Raw genomic sequence first — 19,250 nt, forward strand, 5'->3', positions numbered from 1 at the left:
ATAAAACATATGCTGGATAAGTTGGCGGTTCTTTGTGCTGTGGCGACCCAGTGTAATAAAGAAATTAAGCTGAAGAAAAATGAATGAACTTGAAAATCACCCCATAGTGCCTTTAATTCAATAGTGTTTGAAATGAACTGATCTTAATAGTATCTTAACACTTTTATTTTGTCTGATTTAAATTGTATGTGTAGAGGCTGTTTCATATATTCTAGATTACAGTATAACTTTGACGTGCTTGTTAATCGGTGATAGTTTTGTTTAGTATTGTAGTGCACTGATTGTCAAGTAAATCATATACCCTTATTTCGGTACGGGGCAAAACCTTTGAGAAAAATAACTGCTCAGACATTTTATCAACCCCCACTGTTCGATAAGATACACATTGCTCGTCTCCTAAAAGTACATAAAAGCGAGCGCGCAGAAGTGTTTCAAATAATTAGCCGCGGAAGCGCGTGTAGCTGGTGACGTCATCAGCCGAGGCGGGGCGCTGACCGTGGTGCTGAACGCGCCTCGCGCCCCTTTAGAGTTGAGTACAGGACACGGGGTACCGGAGCATCAGTCATCTCACTGCCTCTGACCCACTTCTGCTCTAATCACAGCACCCCCGAAACCCGAGAGAGCCGCTATGCTGAATTAACGGGAGCTGAGCTGAGCTGGGCTCGATGAGCAGGATGGCTCGTGTGCGCGCGCTGCTCCTCGCCTCTCTGTCCGTCCACGCGCTCGCCGTTTCCATCGCCGACCGGAGATTCGGTAAGTTAGTTCAGCGTGACGCCCACTGACTGATTCTAGTCGACCTTTTCGTGTAGAAAAAACACAACTAGTGTGTTGTCTTGCACTTTACTTTAGCGTCGTTAATACGGTCAATAAGAGCGGCGGTTTGACGCGCGGAGCCTCGTGTTTGGTTTTTTATGCAAATAAGCGGATCGTTTATGAATGTGTCCAGCTGAACAGTTAACAGAATGATAGCAACAAACGCTGGCACGTTAGTTATGGGATTTAACATCACATTACTGATGTGCTTCTAGGTCACATGCACCTAAATCAACATTGTTGCTCTCCTCATCAACCAATCAGCTTTTAAGGATGCTAGAGATCAACTTAGCATCTCAATTTTACACCAGGAAATAAATAAAAGTGCAAAAACAGTTCATTCAGGGTTATGGCAGCTTGACCCATAGGGTAAAATAACACAGTTCAAGTATGCATTGAATATATAAATTTGGCAGTATTTCTGCAAGGCCTTAATTCCCTTTCTACAGTCGAAGTCCGAAAAGTCTAAACTATTACTGATATTTAAACATCCTAAATCAAGAAAAAATTTACATAAATGAGAAAAAAACATTTCGATTTAACTAACTTCATTTTGATTAATCTCATAGTAAAAACAACTTTTTACATCACATAGTTTAGCTTTATCTGAAAGTAGATGAATGATCTGGAAAATGACAAAAATACTAAGAAAAAACAGTAAGATGTGTTACTTTCCCATTGCAGTGTTCGGAAGCTTTCTTCCTTCTCTGTGCATTTCTCTTGTTTTAATGTTAAATTAATTACCACTGATTGGTACACACGTTTATATTAAACATTTACAGCATTGCAAATGCATCTTGTCTGGTCCCATCAAATTTACTTGTAGAGAATGAACTGACATTGTGTTCCGTTCAAAGTCTGAAATTGTTACTCCTAAAAACTACAGTGAAAACTAAATTTGCATACATTTCATTCAGAATCCAATCATTCATTCATTTTCTTGCCGGCTTAGTCCCTTTATTAATCCGGGGTCGCCACAGCGGAACGAACCGCCTTCATTCAGAATTTGCTAGTGGATTTAACAAATTATTACCAGGAATTTTGAATTAAATGTGAGCTTTCAGATTTAGTATTTCCTTGTAAAAATCACAGCGCAAATAAAAGTGTATATTAGCATTAGTTAATGATGTGTATTAGGGCTGGAACTACTTTGGTTGTTGCTCCAGCAGCAACAAATATGCTGATCAAGCATGTTGTTTTATATGTAAAAATGTTTTATATGTGTGTGTGCTTTAGGATGTTTACCTCAGAGCTTTGTTTCTGCGAGCATGGAAGAGCATACATATAGGGTTGCTATAGCTGAATGGGAGATAGTTCCAGTGCTCTCCTCTGACAGTGGATTACATAATCGTGTTATGGTTCGTTAAAGCGTCTTGGCAGGCTTCATCTTTCAAAGGCACAGGCCAAGAGCGATAGCAAGAGCAAGAACCAGCCTCAGCTGGGAAGAACCGACCGGAGCTGTAAACAGATACAGCTCTACACGCTCCATGAACCAGTGCATTCAAACATGGAACGCAAGAGAGCTTTGATCATTGAAAATGCGAGCGACTGCTAACTTTATCTTGGACTAGAGTCTTCAAAGCCTTGGGCTAGTTGCCTTTGTTTTCATATACATCGAAATCTTGTTATGAACCAGAGCTGTGGCACAGGGGCTGTTGCATGTGCTCAAGCAGACGCAGGTTTAAATCTGGTCTGCGTCATGTTAGGATTGCATTTTCATTCAGGATTGAATGCTGTCAAACACTTGTGTTTGATCACATCCATGATAAAAGTTTCTTTGTATGCACTGTTTATTTACAGTGCTTAGCATATCTAAGTACACCCCTCACAAATCTCTCTTTTAAATTAATCTTTTGAATATAAAGCTATACAATATCATATTTGTGCGTATACATTAGTTTATACAAGACTAAAGCCAAATCTGGAGCTAATCTAACAAAACAACCTGCTATAACAGCCAAATTTCTATGTTAAAGAGAAATATTAAATACCAATTTAAAAAGAGGAATCAGGGGAAGCAAAATAAATAAATAAAAATAAAATATTTAGTTGAAATTTTGTAGGTTGTAAATTATTTTTGCAATATTTTGCTTGAGTTTAATTGTATTATCTTTCCATTTCTAAATATGTTTGGTGACTAAAGTATTATTTTAATAAATAAATCTGTTTAATAAATCTGTTTTATTTAAAGGCAAAATACATTGCCTATATTCACTGACAAATGAATAAAAGTATTCATTTACAAAATGGGGTGCACTCATGTAATAGTGGAGTGATGATCCTTATGCAGGTCTTTATTGAACAGGATGGTCAAGCAAGCAGTGGTCAAAATAGGAGCAAGCAGATGTATATGGGCAATCTAGAGTCTAGAGGATAATTAAACAAATCAAAGTAAGGGAAACCGAGCCATAATGTTTACTTCACAGCTTACAAGAGTCAGCAACATTGTGTGTGTTTGTGCTGTCTTTATAGTCCAAGTATCAGTCTATGAGCAGCTTCAGCTGTGTGAGTGTTTGCAATCAATGGTGACTTGAAGCAGGTGTGTGTGTTGCATGACTGAATATGTAGTCCATAACATGGCGGATTTGTAGTTCATGTGAAAGTGACTGTTTTCCAGCAATCTATGGTGGTTAGATCTCTGATGATCGTGACAACTCTGTTATGCTGAGCACTGTAAATGCATAAATAGACATATTTGCTGTACGCACAATACAAAAGTATACAAATATAAACAAATCATTTATACAATATAGTCATGCATAAATTTGTATGTCAGCAATTCCAGCATTATGGATGTGACATTTGCAGTAAAAACTCAAACAAAGAGAAAGTATATGTTAACATTCTATTGAAACATCTGTTTATATTTTCTTATGGGAGCAGAAAAATATCAGTCTGTAAACATTTTCCTAGATTTGAAATGAGGAAAGTAATCATGCGTTATGGATGTGACGAAGAGTCTGCTAGTTTACAGTATACAACATACTTTGCAGAAATTCTTTGAATTAAACTGCACAACCAAAAAGAAACAATGATAATCAAAAGGATAAGAGTCGGCTCATTATAGAACAAACATGATTGATTTGATTTGATTTACATTTTTTATGAGGAAAAAGCTTTGTTATGGATGTGACAGATGTGAAATTGCCACTTGTGTGACTTTGAGAAATCAAATATAGTTGTTTGAAAACATTAACAGAAACATTTTGGAGTATTTTCTAGTACTGCACTGTAAAATACTAGTAGTTTCAGTATGGCAAAGTTTACATTTGCATTGAATTGCTCGTACACAAAATATACACGGTACACTCAGATATATTTTGTAACTATAAACTTTTATTTTGAAATGGAATGAATAATTTGACAGCACTACTTTTTACTTATGTGTGCTGTATAGTACAACATTACTAAAATATAAAGCAGAAATCTGGCCACACTTCATTTTAGGGTACAATTCTTGCTGTTAATATAGCATCAACTATTACTTTAATTAAAAAAAAACCTTCTTTTGCTGCTTATTAATAGTTATCAAGGTTATGGTTGGGTGTAGGTACTGTATGAGGGAGAACAAGATGCAGAATATATACAACAGCCATTGTCTTAATAATAGGCAGGTAACTGATACTTAAACTAAAGGGCCAGAAATCTTGTTTTAAACCTATTTACTGGATGTGTATAAAAAAAATTTTAAAAGTTGACACAGTTAGTAAAATGCAAACACATGGAGTACCTGTGTATTATCAGTTCATCTGCTTATTGTGGACGTTTCGAATTGCTTTAATTGGGATATTTTACTTTTATTTGATATTGTTTTCCTTTATAGCTTGCTTCTCTCCTTTTTTGGGGGGTGTTACAGCCATCAAAATATAATGTTAAAATATATGTTTACTAAATACATTTCAGATTTGTTTTAAATATGTTCATTTGACAGCACTTTAGTGCTGTATAATACAACAATACTGGAAATGTTAAGCAGAACACATTATTTTAAGGTATAATTTGAGCTACGAATGAACCATCAACTTTGATTTCAGTTAAATAAATATCTTATTTGCTGATTGTAAATAGTTATCAAGGTAGGGGTTGGCTTTAGGTATTAGGGAGCTATGTAGAAAAAGATGCAGTATATATACTAATAGTACATTAATACTAATAGTAGTATTAATAAACAGCCAGTGTCTTAATAATAGGCAGGTAACTGGTACTTAATCTAGTGTTTTCAGAAATCTTGTTATACACTTATTTACTGGATCAAATGCATTGTGTATAAAAATGTATTAGTGGGCGCATTTTGTAAAATGCGAGAACATGGAGTGTTATCAGTTCATCTGCTTAATGTGGATGTTTCAAAATGGTTTAATTGGCATATTTTACATGTATTTGATCTTTTCACTTTTAGTTTCCTTCTCTCCTTTTTTTCGGGTGTTACAGCCATCAACATATATGTTTACTAAATACATTTCAGGTTTCTTTTGAGTATATTTTCTTTGTACTTTTGTATATGAAACAAAAATGAAAGAAAACGAACCGATCACATCTTGATTTCGTGACATTTCACAAACTGTCCCAACCTTTTGAGGGCTGGACTTGTACAGTAAGATGATTTTAAATATTCTGTTTGGAATGATTTACATTAGTGTTAATATACCCCTGCGGGTTGAGTTAGGTGTTTACAAGCTCTGTTGCTGCTTCTGAAGTTTTTATAGCATGTGTTGCTGAATGATTTGCAAGACCTCAGCTGTGTTTGCTCAGGATGATTGTTGTTAAGCTGTGGTTGGAGAACAAATCATCATTTGAGATGGGCAGGCAGGCAGTCTCTGTGGCTGGCATATGAGCTTGGCAGAGGCTGACATGAGCGAGATCTCTGAAGCCCTGATGAATAGGCCAGTTAAGCATCTTCAAACAGTCTATTGGACGATTATATATCACGACACCTTCAGACTGATTCTGTCTTTCTTTTTCTCAAGTATTTTTTTAACATTTGTTCTGTGTGAGAATACACTACCTTGAAAAGTTTGGAAATAAAATGTAATGCTTTTGAAGACGGTCTCATTTGCTCAAGGCTACATTTATTTCATTACACATACGATTAAAAAATAAGGTTGCAAGTTATTGTTTTAAATTCAGATATGAATAGATTTTAAGATGTAATCTATTCCTGTGATTTATAACATTTCAAATGCAGTATAAATGCAAAAAAACAGACAAAAAGTGCCCTGGATTATTTAAATAACGTGTCTGTGCTCCTTGGGCAATGGATTCATCAGTACAAACAGTAAAAATCAGTCCAAGGCACTCAAAAGATGTGAAAAAATATTAAAATATAGAAATATGAAATATATAAATATCTAAAAATATTTTTTCCTCATCTTTCTAGTGCCTTGTACTGATTTTTGCAGTATTTTGATAAATGCATTTTTTTAATCCACAAAAAACATGGAGCATAAAAGAAAAAATCAGCACTAAAAAGTGCTTATGCTGAAATGTAAGTTATTAGTCATGTGTGGTAATTTCATTTTAAAACATATTTGCATATTTTGTTGTATTTTTGATTAAATACAGCCTTGGAGAGCAGACGAGACTTCCTTCAAATGATGTTAACAAATGTTAATGTTTCATTGCCATAATGGACATATTTGATCAGCTTTACGTAATTCAGTGGATCTTTATTTATATAGCATTATAGCAGGGGTGTCAAACTCAGTTCCTGGAGGGCCACAGCCCTGCACAGTTTAGTTATTTGTGTTCAACAGAAAAAAAGACACTTAAACACTTTTAAACAAGTGGAGGACAATTAAATGATGAAATTTATATTTAAATATGAGAAGCTATCACTTTAATGCACAGGTGTCAGACTCAGTTCCTGGAGGGCCGCAGCCCTGCACAGTTTAGCTCCAACCCTGCTTCAACACACTTACCTGTAGGTTTCAAACAAGCCTGAAGGACTTGATTAGTTTGAACAGGTGTGTTTAATTAGGGTTGAAAATAAACTGTGCAGAGCTGCGGCCCTCCAGGAACTGAGTCTGAAACCTGTGCATTAAAGTGATAGCTTCTCATATTTAAATATAAATTTCATCATTTAATTGTCCTCCAATTGTTTAAAAGTGTTTAGGTGTCTTTCTTCTATTGAACACAAAAGAAAATATTCCGAAACATGTTGGAAAGTAGCACCTGTTGACTTCTATAGTATAAAAAATAAATATATTTCTATTATGACTGTCAATGAATGCTGCTTTCCAACATTCTTCAGAATATCTTCTTTTGTGTTCGAAGGAAGAAAGGAATGGTAAGAAAATTGAACTATCCCTTGTGGAGTTCATGAATGTGCACTAATTCACCATGTTTATTGTGATTTCAACAAAATCATATTGCATTGTTTCAAATGTTCCCAGTTAGCTTTAAGCAACTCACTTTGAAACTAGAATTAGCATCAGACTCATGAGACTAACTAAATCATACTAATAAGGTAAGGAATTAGAGTGGGATAGGACTAATAAATTACTAGAAAAACAGACATTTTCACAAATTTTGTATATAATCAGGCAAATTATGTATGAACTGATATCCCTCAGTAAAAACAACCCATTCTGAATAATATGGTAAGACACACACAATCATACACTGGATTTAGTTTATTCAATTAACCTGTATCACATGACTTTGGACTGTGGGATAAACCAGAGCACCCAGACGAAACCCACGGGAACACGGGGAGAACATGCAAACTCCACACAGAAACGCCAACTGGTCCAGTCAGGACTCGATCCAGTGACCTTCTTGCTGTTAGGCAACAGTGCTAACCACTGAGCCACCTAGCTTAGGTATCAATTCAGATGATTTACTACTGGTTTATTATGACATGCTTATTATCCAAATATTAGCTTTTTATTGAACTATGATCTTATTTCTAATCCTACCCAATAGTTAAACTTAATTACTACCTTAATAACCATTATTAAGCAGCTAATAAGTATTTTATTGAGCTGGAAGTATTAGTTAATGGTTTAATAGCGTGAATTGTACATTAAAAAAAATAAAATGTGACCCCTGATAGTGTTAAAAACTAATGTTTGTGTATGTAAGAGCTGTTGAAATGGAGATTTGTCTCTCAGCGTAGAAGAAAAAAAATGGGCATTGTAATTAAAATTAACCATCACAAATTGATTAAATTTGATAAAAGATTTAATTAAAGAGTATTTTTTAACATTTTAATTCCATTTGACAAAAAAAAAAAAACTCATGGTGGCACAGTGGGTTGCACAATCGCAGCAAGAAGGTTGCTGGTTTGAGCCTCGGCTGGGACAGTTGGCATTTCTGTGTGGAGTTTGCATGTTCTCTCGGTGTTCGCATGGGTTTCCTCCGGGTGCTACGGTTTCCCCTGCTAATCTGAAAACATGTAGGTGAACTGGGTAAGCTAAATAGTTAGTTTGAGTGTGTTTGTGAATGAGTATGTATGGGTGTTTCCCAGTGATAGGTTGCGGCTGGAAGGGCATCCGCTGCGTAAAACATATGCTGGATAAGTTGGTGGTTCATTCCGCTGTGGCGACTCCAGATTAATAAAAGGACTTTGCCGAAAAAAAATGAATGAATGAAAAAACATTAAAAGGGCCCAAAATCTCAAAGTTGATCAATGCATGAAAAAGAAGGAAGAAAAAAAACTGTGCTTTTGCCCACAGGCTTGTCTCAAATATTCTATTTTTCTAAACAGTGTAATCGTCCACTGGCCTGGAAAGTGCAGTGCTGGTTTTGTTGGACAGGAAATCAGAGACTCAAAGTGAGTCAGACTTGTCCTGTGAGATGTGCTAATCCTCAGACTTCCAGAAACCTTCTTCTTTTGTTATAGACTTCTAGTTACTGTATGTCTTAATTCACAGTGCATCTACATACACACACAGAAGCATGTAGTTATTTTTAATAAGCTCCCATGTGCATTGTGTTTACGTCAGCTAATGAAGATGATATAGGAGCTGGTGATCTGCTTCATGAGGTGACGGGGAGCGTGGGAGATGCTGCAGGAAACAGAGATTCAGACTGATCTGTTTTAACAGAAGATTTTATTTATGGCTCACGCTGAATCTCTGATGCTTGCATGTTTGAGGTGAATGAAATCTCCCACGTCTGACACTCTTGGAGTGCGAGGAGACACAGAAGCACATCGGAGAAGAGCTGACTCTTCACTCGCAGTCTACTGACTTTAAAAAATATTGCAATTCTGCACAAGTTAAGCTCAATTGACAGCTCTTGAGGAAAATTGTTGTTTACACACACAAAAGAAAGAAAAATCTAGTTGACTATCATTTTTTAAACAGCAAAAAACAAAAATGTTTACAGTGATACTCTTACATTTGAATTTTTAAACGTTAAAAGTGCAATATAATGAAAATCTGGATATGTATAGCTGAATTCTAAGTGTTCAATACATGGAAATGTCACACCATGAGCCTCAAACACCATTGTTTCCTTGTTCTCATGTATATCCTGAGAGTGTTAAATCCTGGTGAAATACAGACCAGTCGGAACAAAACACAGTCTCTGACAATTCAGATCATTGAAATGCATGACTAAGTCAACATTTAATTGGCTACAATGTTTTTAGTGAGATTAAAACTGATAGTTTGCCTAAGCTTGGAATAAATATACTATATATGTGTGACTCTTATTTCGAAAATGGGAAAGGCAGGGAGACTAAAAGAGTAGAAGTAGACAGCCATGCAATGCATGTTTTCACAGCTCTGAAAAAGGCAAAATGCAGGATATACAGATTATACATTTATTTGTCAAAAGGCATAAGGTCTGTTTAACTGGATCTCTTGTTAGTTTAATGTGCAATTCATGCATGTTTGTAATGAGGCAACAAACTTCAACTCTAAATACATCTCTGTCTGTCACTTCTGTTGAGTATAATTTAGGCTTTATTTCATCCAAAGCTCAACTCTAGAGAAATAAGGTTTCTCTAGTGGCATAAAGATTGCTCACCCACTCCCAGCTAACATAAGCCTCTTAATCGCTTGAGTTGGCATGATTGTTGACAAGGCATCTACTCAACTAGTAAAAAAAAATTTTGTCTAGGGAGTCACGGTGGTGCAGTGGGTAGCGCGATCACCTCAAAGCAATCAGGTCGCTGGTTCGAGCCTTGACTGGGTTAGTTGCGCGTTTCTGTGTGAAGTGCGAGAGTGTATGGGTGTTTCCCTGTGTTGATTGCTGCTGGAAGGGCATTCCCTGCATAAAGGGACTAAGCCAACTGAAACATGAGTATTTTGCATTGATGTGTTTCAGAATGTGAGAATGTGCAGAGCTCATTAATATTCACAACTCTTCCATATATGGTTAAAACTGAACTTTTCATTCTTGGAGTAATGGACCATATGCACTGAAATGTTTTTTTTTTTTTTTTTGTGATGAAAATGAAATGAAAGTGAAAAACTTTGTGAAATGTGATTTAGATTTTATAAGATTCTTTTTTCAGCATCAATAATGTCATTTAATCAAAATATGGTCAGTTAAATAGACCTCAACATTCATTTAAATGTGTAAATTTAAATATAAACACCGTCAGGAGCAGCAGCTGAGCACTGACAATCTATTGAAAACTATGTGGTAAAATAAATCTAGCACAGAAGAACAATGAATTGCATATGATCTATTCCTGTTATTATAGACGAGCGCATAAAAGCATTACTGGAGAGTTTTGGCACTTACTCTGTAGATATTAGAGAACATTGAATCAATGCACTCTATGACAGTTTTAAATACTGTTTCAAAGCCACTAAATGTATCAAATCCATGTAAACACAATTTTATTGGGTAAACAAATCTGAAATTACTGTTAATTTACAGTTCCTAAAATAGTGTAATTAGGAAAATATGCAGAAATGCACAGGAAATATGCAAAGTTTTTATACATTATCTGTACGTTTACTTAATCTACTTAAATGTAGATCCTTAATTTTTATTTTTTTTTTTACATTTTGTTTGATAAGTTTTAAAATAACAGTTAATATCCACTTATTTTTAATAAATCATTAATTTCTTGTGTCAAGCTTGACTAATGCATACTCATGAATAAGCTAATGATTCATTACTAGTGTATTTACGGATTTACACTCAGCTATTGCATAATTCCCTTAAAATAAAGAGTTAACTAAATGTCTAGGTTTACAAAAGATGACTGTTGCAGCATTAGTTGAAAGTTTGTGTGCTCAAAGTCTTGATTAAATAATAATAAATTGCACAGTGACCTCAGCTAATGGCCAGCCTGAAGCTATTTATAGGCTACTGTAAATCAGAATAAATGGATAAATGGACACAGTTTTGCGACAGACGTGACACCTGGTCATTTATCTCAGTCAGTTTATATTAAATAATTCATTATCTACCTCTGTCTCCATATCTCATCCAAGGCATTCACTGTGGGCTGTTTAAGAGACAGATTATTTCTCTGAGCCCTGTGAGGTTCAGCTTCTCAGTGTCTGTAATAAAGCCGCTGTCAGGCTGGTTCAAAGAAAGAAGAGATAATGTGAGGTGATGTGGACAGTCTGCCTGAATTCACTTTCTGGCTCTCATCACGCTTATCTCATGGAGAAGCCTGTGGCCTTGAACATAAAAATGCATTTTAATTGATATTAAAATGATAATTAGACAAGATTAGCAAATAAACAGCAACAATCAAATCTCCATTTGAGATAACCACAACAATAAATAAACAATGGGTGAATGGTAGCCTAAAGATACTGTTCAATATTCATTTGAAGTAATGAGTTGATGCAGCCGGCTGTTCATTTCCCAGTTACTGTAACTGCATGTTTTCCCTTTATATTTAATTCATCAAATTATTCCAATGGAAATACATGCGTGATAAATCTTCTCTGAATTAGTGTTTGCTGTAATTTATCGTAAATATAACTACAAGTCAATTCCTTAGGTTTTAAAATTGAGATTTTTTTAGTGTATCATGGTAATGTAAAAAGTGACCTTGAAATTCTAAATGTTTTCTTCTTATAAATATCAATTGGTAATTTACATAGTGTAAAATTGTCATTTTATTATTTTATTTTTTATAACAAAAATAAATGGTTTCAGACACATTAATATTAATTTACATTAAACACAAGACCGATTTTTAAACTTCTATGTGTGGAATATGTAACCCTGTGTGGAGTCTATGTGTGGAATTATTGTGCTTAAGGAAGACTGAAAAACATTGTATATTCGTTCGGCGCCGTGTCTGAGTGCACTAGATACTTTCAGAGGTGCACCCAGGTCTGTGAGTTCATCAATCCCTCCATTAACTATACCTGGGTGATGAAGACTTTTAGCAGTGCTTATGACTGAGCCAAACCCAGTTTGAAGAACTGTTGTCCGGTGCCGGCAAGAGGACAGCAGGCACTATGTCATAATCACTCCTCTACAAGAGCAAGCTCTTGAATGGTTAATATTGTTCAATTGTTCGCTGAAGTTCAGATTTTCCAACTCAAGCGATTACGCACAAACTCGCGCCGCTTCATTCGTGACATCTCATTCCTGTGAAACGTGCCGCAGGATGTCTAGTCGTGTCTTTGAATTGACTTAACATGTAAATCACTTGCGCTTGATGCTTCATCCATGTCTGGTATGAACTCAGCTTTAGCCCTTCCCCTCGTTTTGCATGTTCACATGAAGGGTTCAGGGAGTCCTAAGCTTAAAGGCGAAGCGCTAAGGAGAAGGGTTAGATAGCCCTTGAAACTGAGATTTTACAGGACCAAGAGACCAAGTGGTACCAAAATTTCCCTGAATACACCATGTACAACGGCAACATGGCTGCACACACAAGTCAGGAGATGCACAAATAAAGTATTTTTTGGCATTATTACGAATTTTTACAACAAACAAGCATATGTTTTAATACAATCCTAACAGTGTCCGTGTTTTACCGTCATGCTTATAAAAAGTAAATAAAAACTTGCACATTTTTTCTGGCTATAATTCATAATAATAACTACTGTAAAGTAGTCTCACAGCATACTTTCACATCTGTCTCTGGATGGCACTCAAATCAGAAAAGTCTAGTGGCTGGTAATGAGCTTTTTACAGTGTCTGGTATAACGTTAATGTTGTTTTCTTGTGTTTACATAGATGAATATGGCCATGGTGTAAATACACAGTGCAGTTACAAGCCTATTGCTGCCTTACATTGTTATAAAAATGTTATATTGTTGCTTTCAGTGATTCCCCGAAGATAAATACCAAAAGAATCACACAACTGGAATAAATACAGCAGGTCTCATGTGATCAATCTCATATGAAGTAAGAGCTCGCAACGATATGTGATGGCATGTATGTGTTGTAGTGCTGTCCCATTTTTTAGGGGTAAGAAACACTGTTTCTAAGTACACTGTTTTAAGGGTAGGGGTTCAAAAATGGAATTGAGATTGGGTCTATTCTCTGTAGCTTCAAATATGATGTATATTGTCTTGATTGATTGATTGATTGATTGATTGATTGATTGATTGATTGATTGAAAAGTGTTGTTTTGGACCCTGTTTGCGCTCTTTATTTGGACAAAACTAGTTTAAACATTTTTGATAATTGAGCTTTTACAAGTTTGAAAACAACATGAAGGTCATAAAAACCTCTTTAGTAAGCGCCTCCATTTGCTGCATCTGTGTTTATTGGCTGTTTGTCAATGAAAGTGTGGTTAGAGCCTCATGAAGCTTTGAGTGTCACTGCTAATCGTCTCAGTATGAAATGTGATTGTTTCTGAAGCAGCGCTTGAGCTGATCGTGTCTGTCTTCCCTGTGCTGTTTTTGTGTTAGATGAGCTTTTGTATCTGCGTGTGGTCTTGTCGTCTGTCTTTGTTGGAATGGGAGATGGAAAGAAAGTCCTCCTTTCTGCTTATGTGTGCAGACACAAGCTGTTATCTGTGAGTGTCTCTCAGCATCCTTTTAGCGCCCCGCGGTGTCTGGCATTCTGGCACACACAGGTATAACGCAGACTGCCATTATTCATCTGTGTGTCTGTGTCTGCAGCTAATGCGCTCATATATCATCTGCGGCATAATTAGCTATTTTACTGATTGTGTAAATAATCAGTGACTTTTTAGATCTTGGCAAATCTCATTCATCATGTAATCCATCACTATTGCCTCCCACCCGCTGTCAATTCACGTGTGCTTTCCAAAACCAGACCTTTTGATCTGCAATTTTTTGGATTTCTAGTTTTAAAATATACATGTCAGTGATGAAACTTCAAGTAAAAATTAGTAATAATAAATAATAAACAGGATTTATTAACCATAAAATAAGAAATAGGGTGGCTCAGTAGTCAGTAGTAGTTAGTAGGTTCAAGTTGCTGCTGGGGAATTTGGCATTTCTGTGTAGAGTTTGCATCTTCTCCCAGTGTTTGCCTGGGTTTCTTTTGGGTCCTCCCATATCACAGTCCAAAAGACATGCGGTACAGGTGAATTGGGTAAACAAAATTGTGAGAGTATGGATGTTGTGAAAGGGCATCCGCTGCATAAAATACATGCTGGAATAGTTGGCATTCATTCTGCTGCGGCTATCCTTGATGAATAAGAGACTTAAGCCGAAGGAAAATGAATGAATTAAAATAACAAACAAAAACACCAGCTTGATATTAACAATTGGAACAAGGGATATGAACTGTAACAGTTAAAAAGCCATTTATAATAGTATTAATACATATATTATGCAATTGGCATATAAAAAACAAACATTTATTCATGCCATTGCAAGAAAGTCATACAATGAAAGACAGTGTGATTTTGGTCACCATTGACTTTTATTATTTGGTCAAAAGCAATACCCAGCATAAAAATAACAAACAAACTGCAACTGCATATTTCTTACTATGGGTATATTTAACAGCTTTAAAAAGTCATTTAATGTAATTTCATATAAATTTAATGGCATTTATTCATTCTCATGTTAATACAATGAATTTCATCAATGGAAGACACAAGTCATACTATGAAAGACAGTGAGATTCTCTGCCTTTTTGAACAATATGATCAAAAACAGTTACAAGCAATTACATTCAATTTTAAAATACCTGCACGCCTCTGAGCTTCAAACTTTATTCGCAAAAACGGAAATATGTCACACTGACTTGTCTACAGTATATCAGCCTTCACAGGATTATTATTTATTCCCAGTAAGTTTGATGTGTCACATGACCCTCTTCCTATTGAAAAAACAAAAGTTGGATCCAAGATTGCTGACTTCAAAATGGCCACCATGTTCACCACCCATCTTGAAAAGTTTGCCCCCTCACATATACTAATGTGCCACAAACAGGACGTTAATATCACCAACCATTCCAATTTTATTAAGGTGTACCCATATAAATGGCCCACCCTGTATAAGTGAAGAAACTATAAATAGGGCTTGATGTATTTTCATTATATATATGCTGTTTCAACAAAACTATGTGCAACCATCTGAGGAAGTGTTACGCATTAAGTATTATGTAAATTCTTGAATTGTTTCCCTAATGACCTAGATGTGTTTACCACAATCCGATCTTAGAATATCTAGTATTCCCCAATGGCCCACATACATATGTATCCAAAAACAAACGGTATAGAAGCAGTAATTTCACAAAGTAAAGCTATTTCCAGACTTTCAGATTGTGAATTTCTTTTGCAGGTCATATTAGCATATACGTTTAGAAGGAAAGAAATGAAAACCCAAAGCAAACTGCAAATTTAATCCAAGTGTGTCTCATGCATCACGGCCCAATGCACAGGTAGACATCAGTTTCCCAGATTTGCGCCTAGCAATGCATTTTATTTCATTTCGCATCCAGGCTGACTCGCAACTTTTGCAGTTTTCATGAACGTTGAAGAGTTGGAATGTACATGTTGTCGGTAGCAATATTTTGTAGTGAGCTGAGAAATGCTTTTTTTGCACACACTGGCTGAAAGATGAACATTAGCACATTTCCTCTCCTTGGTGAGTCACTGTAATAGGTGTTATTTTGCACTATGGCCCGGGTGTTCTGAAATAGTTTGCTTCCTAATGAGGACATTAGTTGCTAATGGGCATTCAGACCACTGCTCTATGCAAATTCATTTTTACATTAGGAGAATCTTGGGGAATATTCTGGATACATCATAAGCTAGCGTGTGCACATTACTTGTGGCATAATGTTGATTACAAAAATTAAATTCCATTTGTCCACTTTTAAATTGAAAGTAAATAAATAAATTAGTTGTAGCAGCCAAAGACAAGGTGCTACATTTTAATGTCTGCATTAAATTAAATGTGTGAATGTCTGCATTAAATTAAATGTTTGAAAAAAATCTAAACATTGATGATATCATTAAGTGTATTATTAAAATTAATAAAATTGAATAAAATATTTTTGGTGCTTGTTCAAACTACTTATTTAAAATAAGCTGAATCAACACAGTTCTTGATTATTTGGGGGGACAACTTTGAACTTTGTACAATCCACTTAAATTTGTAAAAACAATTAAGTTAACTTAATCGATTCGTGTTGGGAAAACATTAAGCAATTGTATGGAACCCAGCACAATTTACAGTGTTATTTTGACTCGTTATTATGAAAATATATAAAGGAATATGCAGTGATGGAAAGAGAACTCAAAAAAAATGTATTACTTGCCAAAAATGTATTGCAAGAACAGTAAAAGTATCTGTTAAATCAGTGGTTCTCAAACGTTTTTCATCAAGTACCACCTCAGAAAAAAACTGTCTCTCCAAGTACCACCAAAATAAGCAGTATTGAAATACAGTAGCGTAGTAGGCCCAGTAAAGCAGCTACAACTCTGCACAGTTAAAAAAAAACGTGGCATATTACCTCAGAAATATAGGCTATATGTCATATATGGCATATTATATACATCATTTTTAATAAATTTTTAAATGTGTGTAGCATGTACATGACATATTTCATTCCTCTGCGTACCACTAGAAGGAAGCCTGCGTACTAGTAGTGGTACACGTACCACAGTTTGAGAACCACTGTGTTAAATAATACTCAAAGTATTATATGTAGCCCTTTTAAAAGTACTCAAGAGTAGTGAGTATTACAATAGTATCTGGATGCTACCTTGGTGGCACCAGCTCAGATTGCATATCTCAGAGATGCAATGTCAGACACAATGCACAATCAAGCTGTGACAGTTAGGTTATGCATTTTGAACTTTGACTAACAAGCTACGAGTGTCTACATGTGTTCAGCAGTTGGCATCCAAACCAAACTTGAGCAGCACAGATAGTTTACATCAAATTTGTGCATGTGCTTGAAAACGTAACATTTTGTAGCACATCAAGGCTATTTTTACAGTTTTTTTGGCATTAGGCCTATTCTTCAGGGATATGCTCACTAAACTAGTGGTCCCCAACCCCCCCACTTTTCTTTTTTTTCTGCTCATGCACTTTGGAAAGTCTCTGGATGATATGAGTGGGTATACGTAGTTGCTGGGTGACTATCAATAATTTTCTCAGAGGATGACAAGCTAAAAAACATTGCTGCAACTCTGATACAAGTTTTATTATGGAACAATTTTAAAAACACTGCAGTTCTTGTCATGTGAATCGCGGTGCCCTTGCGGCATTCAGAAGATGTTTTCAACTCGCTCCTCCATTGGAAACAGTGAACTTTCATGAGGTAAAAACGAGATATATAAACAGCTGCCATCATTTGCGATCTGATCTCCAGCAGTTGATCATTTTCTTGCACAGACATGCTGGATTTACCTGATTTGTTGGCAAACTGGTTGTAGATCCATTCCTTGGCAGTTCATGGGTTCTACCCCTTTGCAAAAAAAAACTTTCCAAAGACGTCTGTTAATCTTACTCATTTTGCTGGCTTGTGGGTTAAATTTTGGCATTCAAGTGACCGAGATTTAACCAAGAGAATGCAGTGATTATTATTATTATTTTGAATAAAAAATCGTTCAGACTCAAATAATAAAAAAAATGGAAATAACTAATAATTTCTTCTGCAGCCCAGAACTAACTGATGGGATTGGGGACCACTGCTCTAAACAGTTTCTTCGTTGTTGCATTTAACCATTTTGTGTCTTGTTGAACATTTTTGTATTGCCTCCACAATTAGCCTGTCTGATGCAGATTTACCAAGTACGATTTGATTGGACAGGAATAATAGGAATGGATATTCTACTTAGCCAATCACTGTAAACAAGAAAACATAAATGTATGAAGTAGTGTCTGCAGATGGAAGGAAAACAGTGCCATAAAAGTAAAAAAGTTTAGGCTGTGTTTTACTTGAGTAAAAGTACACATTCTTTAAAAACACATTTAGTACACATTATTTTACTAGTAAGTAAATGTCAATTCCTGAAAATAAATAAATAAATAAATTACGGTATTTGTAATTTGCTCCTTTTCACCATTGAGGATGTGTATTTATTTTCAGTATATTACACTTATTAAAATGCTATTATTAAACACTTTTTGTTAACAAGTTGATTAGACGTAGCATTATAAAAATGTAAATAGATGAGTTTTTTAGGGCTACACTGTGATTATTAAATGTATAAGGATACGAAGTCTATAATATGTCATCAGATCATTCTTATTCCAAACATACCTGAAATACCTCTTAGTGTTTAATTTTTGTTTTTGTCCTTTGTAAACCATGGTAAAATGTACTGTATATGATGGTCTTTTGCTCAGAAAATAAATAAATAAACATGACACATTCTAAATTAAGGGAAAAATAAACCTATATAACTCTTTTATTATGTTTGTGTCAGAAACCCCTTTTTTATTTTTGACCTATAGCAATAAGACATTATTTTACATTATTTTATGGTTTTTCCATTTGGACGGTGATGCAGTCGGTAGCACGTTTGCCTCACAGCAAGAGGGTTGCTGGTTCGAGCCTTGGCTGGGTCAGTTGGCATTTTTATGTGGAGTTTACATGTTACCGTGTGCTCTGGTTTCCCCAACAAGTCCAAAGTATGCAAAGACATGCGGTACAGGTGAATTGGGTAGGTTAAATTGTCTATAGTATATGTGTGTGAATGAGTGTGTGTGAATGTTTCCCAGTGATGGGTTGCAGCTGGAAGGACATTCGCTGCGTAAAACATGTGCTGAATAAGTTAGCGGTTCATTCCGTTGAGGTGACCCCAGAAAAATAAAGGGACTGTCATGACTGTGTTTGTCCACCAGATGCCACTGTAGTTCACCAGCAACCCCCAGCGAACTACAGTGGCTTTAGAACTACCTTTCCATACATTCTTTCGCGCAAACACCCGGTCTGTCATCTACACTGATTTACAACCACCGTTGTCTCCGTTCTCCGTTGATTACCTGGACTATATATTCAGTCATTTATCTTCTGTTGGTCGTTGTCATCTCTGGTATGTTGTTCCTGATCTCGCTCTTGTATCTTGTTAAAGTCTAGTTCGTGTTTAAACTGTCTAAGTTTCTTGATTTGTTTGTTTG

At 35.6% G+C, this 19,250-nt stretch overlaps 1 protein-coding gene across 2 annotated transcripts in view; it reads left to right on the forward strand.

Moving 5' to 3' along the window:
- The first annotated feature begins 484 nt into the window (after positions 1-484).
- The window catches only part of ptprn2 (protein tyrosine phosphatase receptor type N2), a 283,469-nt gene continuing 264,703 nt past the window's right edge, over positions 485-19,250 (forward strand). Inside the window, 1 exon segment of one of the 2 annotated variants that reach the window (NM_001128667.1) lies at positions 485-753. In NM_001128667.1, coding sequence (NP_001122139.1) covers positions 666-753 — 88 coding nt within the window. In that variant the 5' untranslated portion in view covers positions 485-665. 2 annotated transcript variants of the gene reach the window in all.

Source organism: Danio rerio, chromosome 7 (genome assembly GCF_049306965.1).
Source record: "Danio rerio strain Tuebingen ecotype United States chromosome 7, GRCz12tu, whole genome shotgun sequence".
Taxonomy (NCBI): domain Eukaryota; kingdom Metazoa; phylum Chordata; class Actinopteri; order Cypriniformes; family Danionidae; genus Danio; species Danio rerio.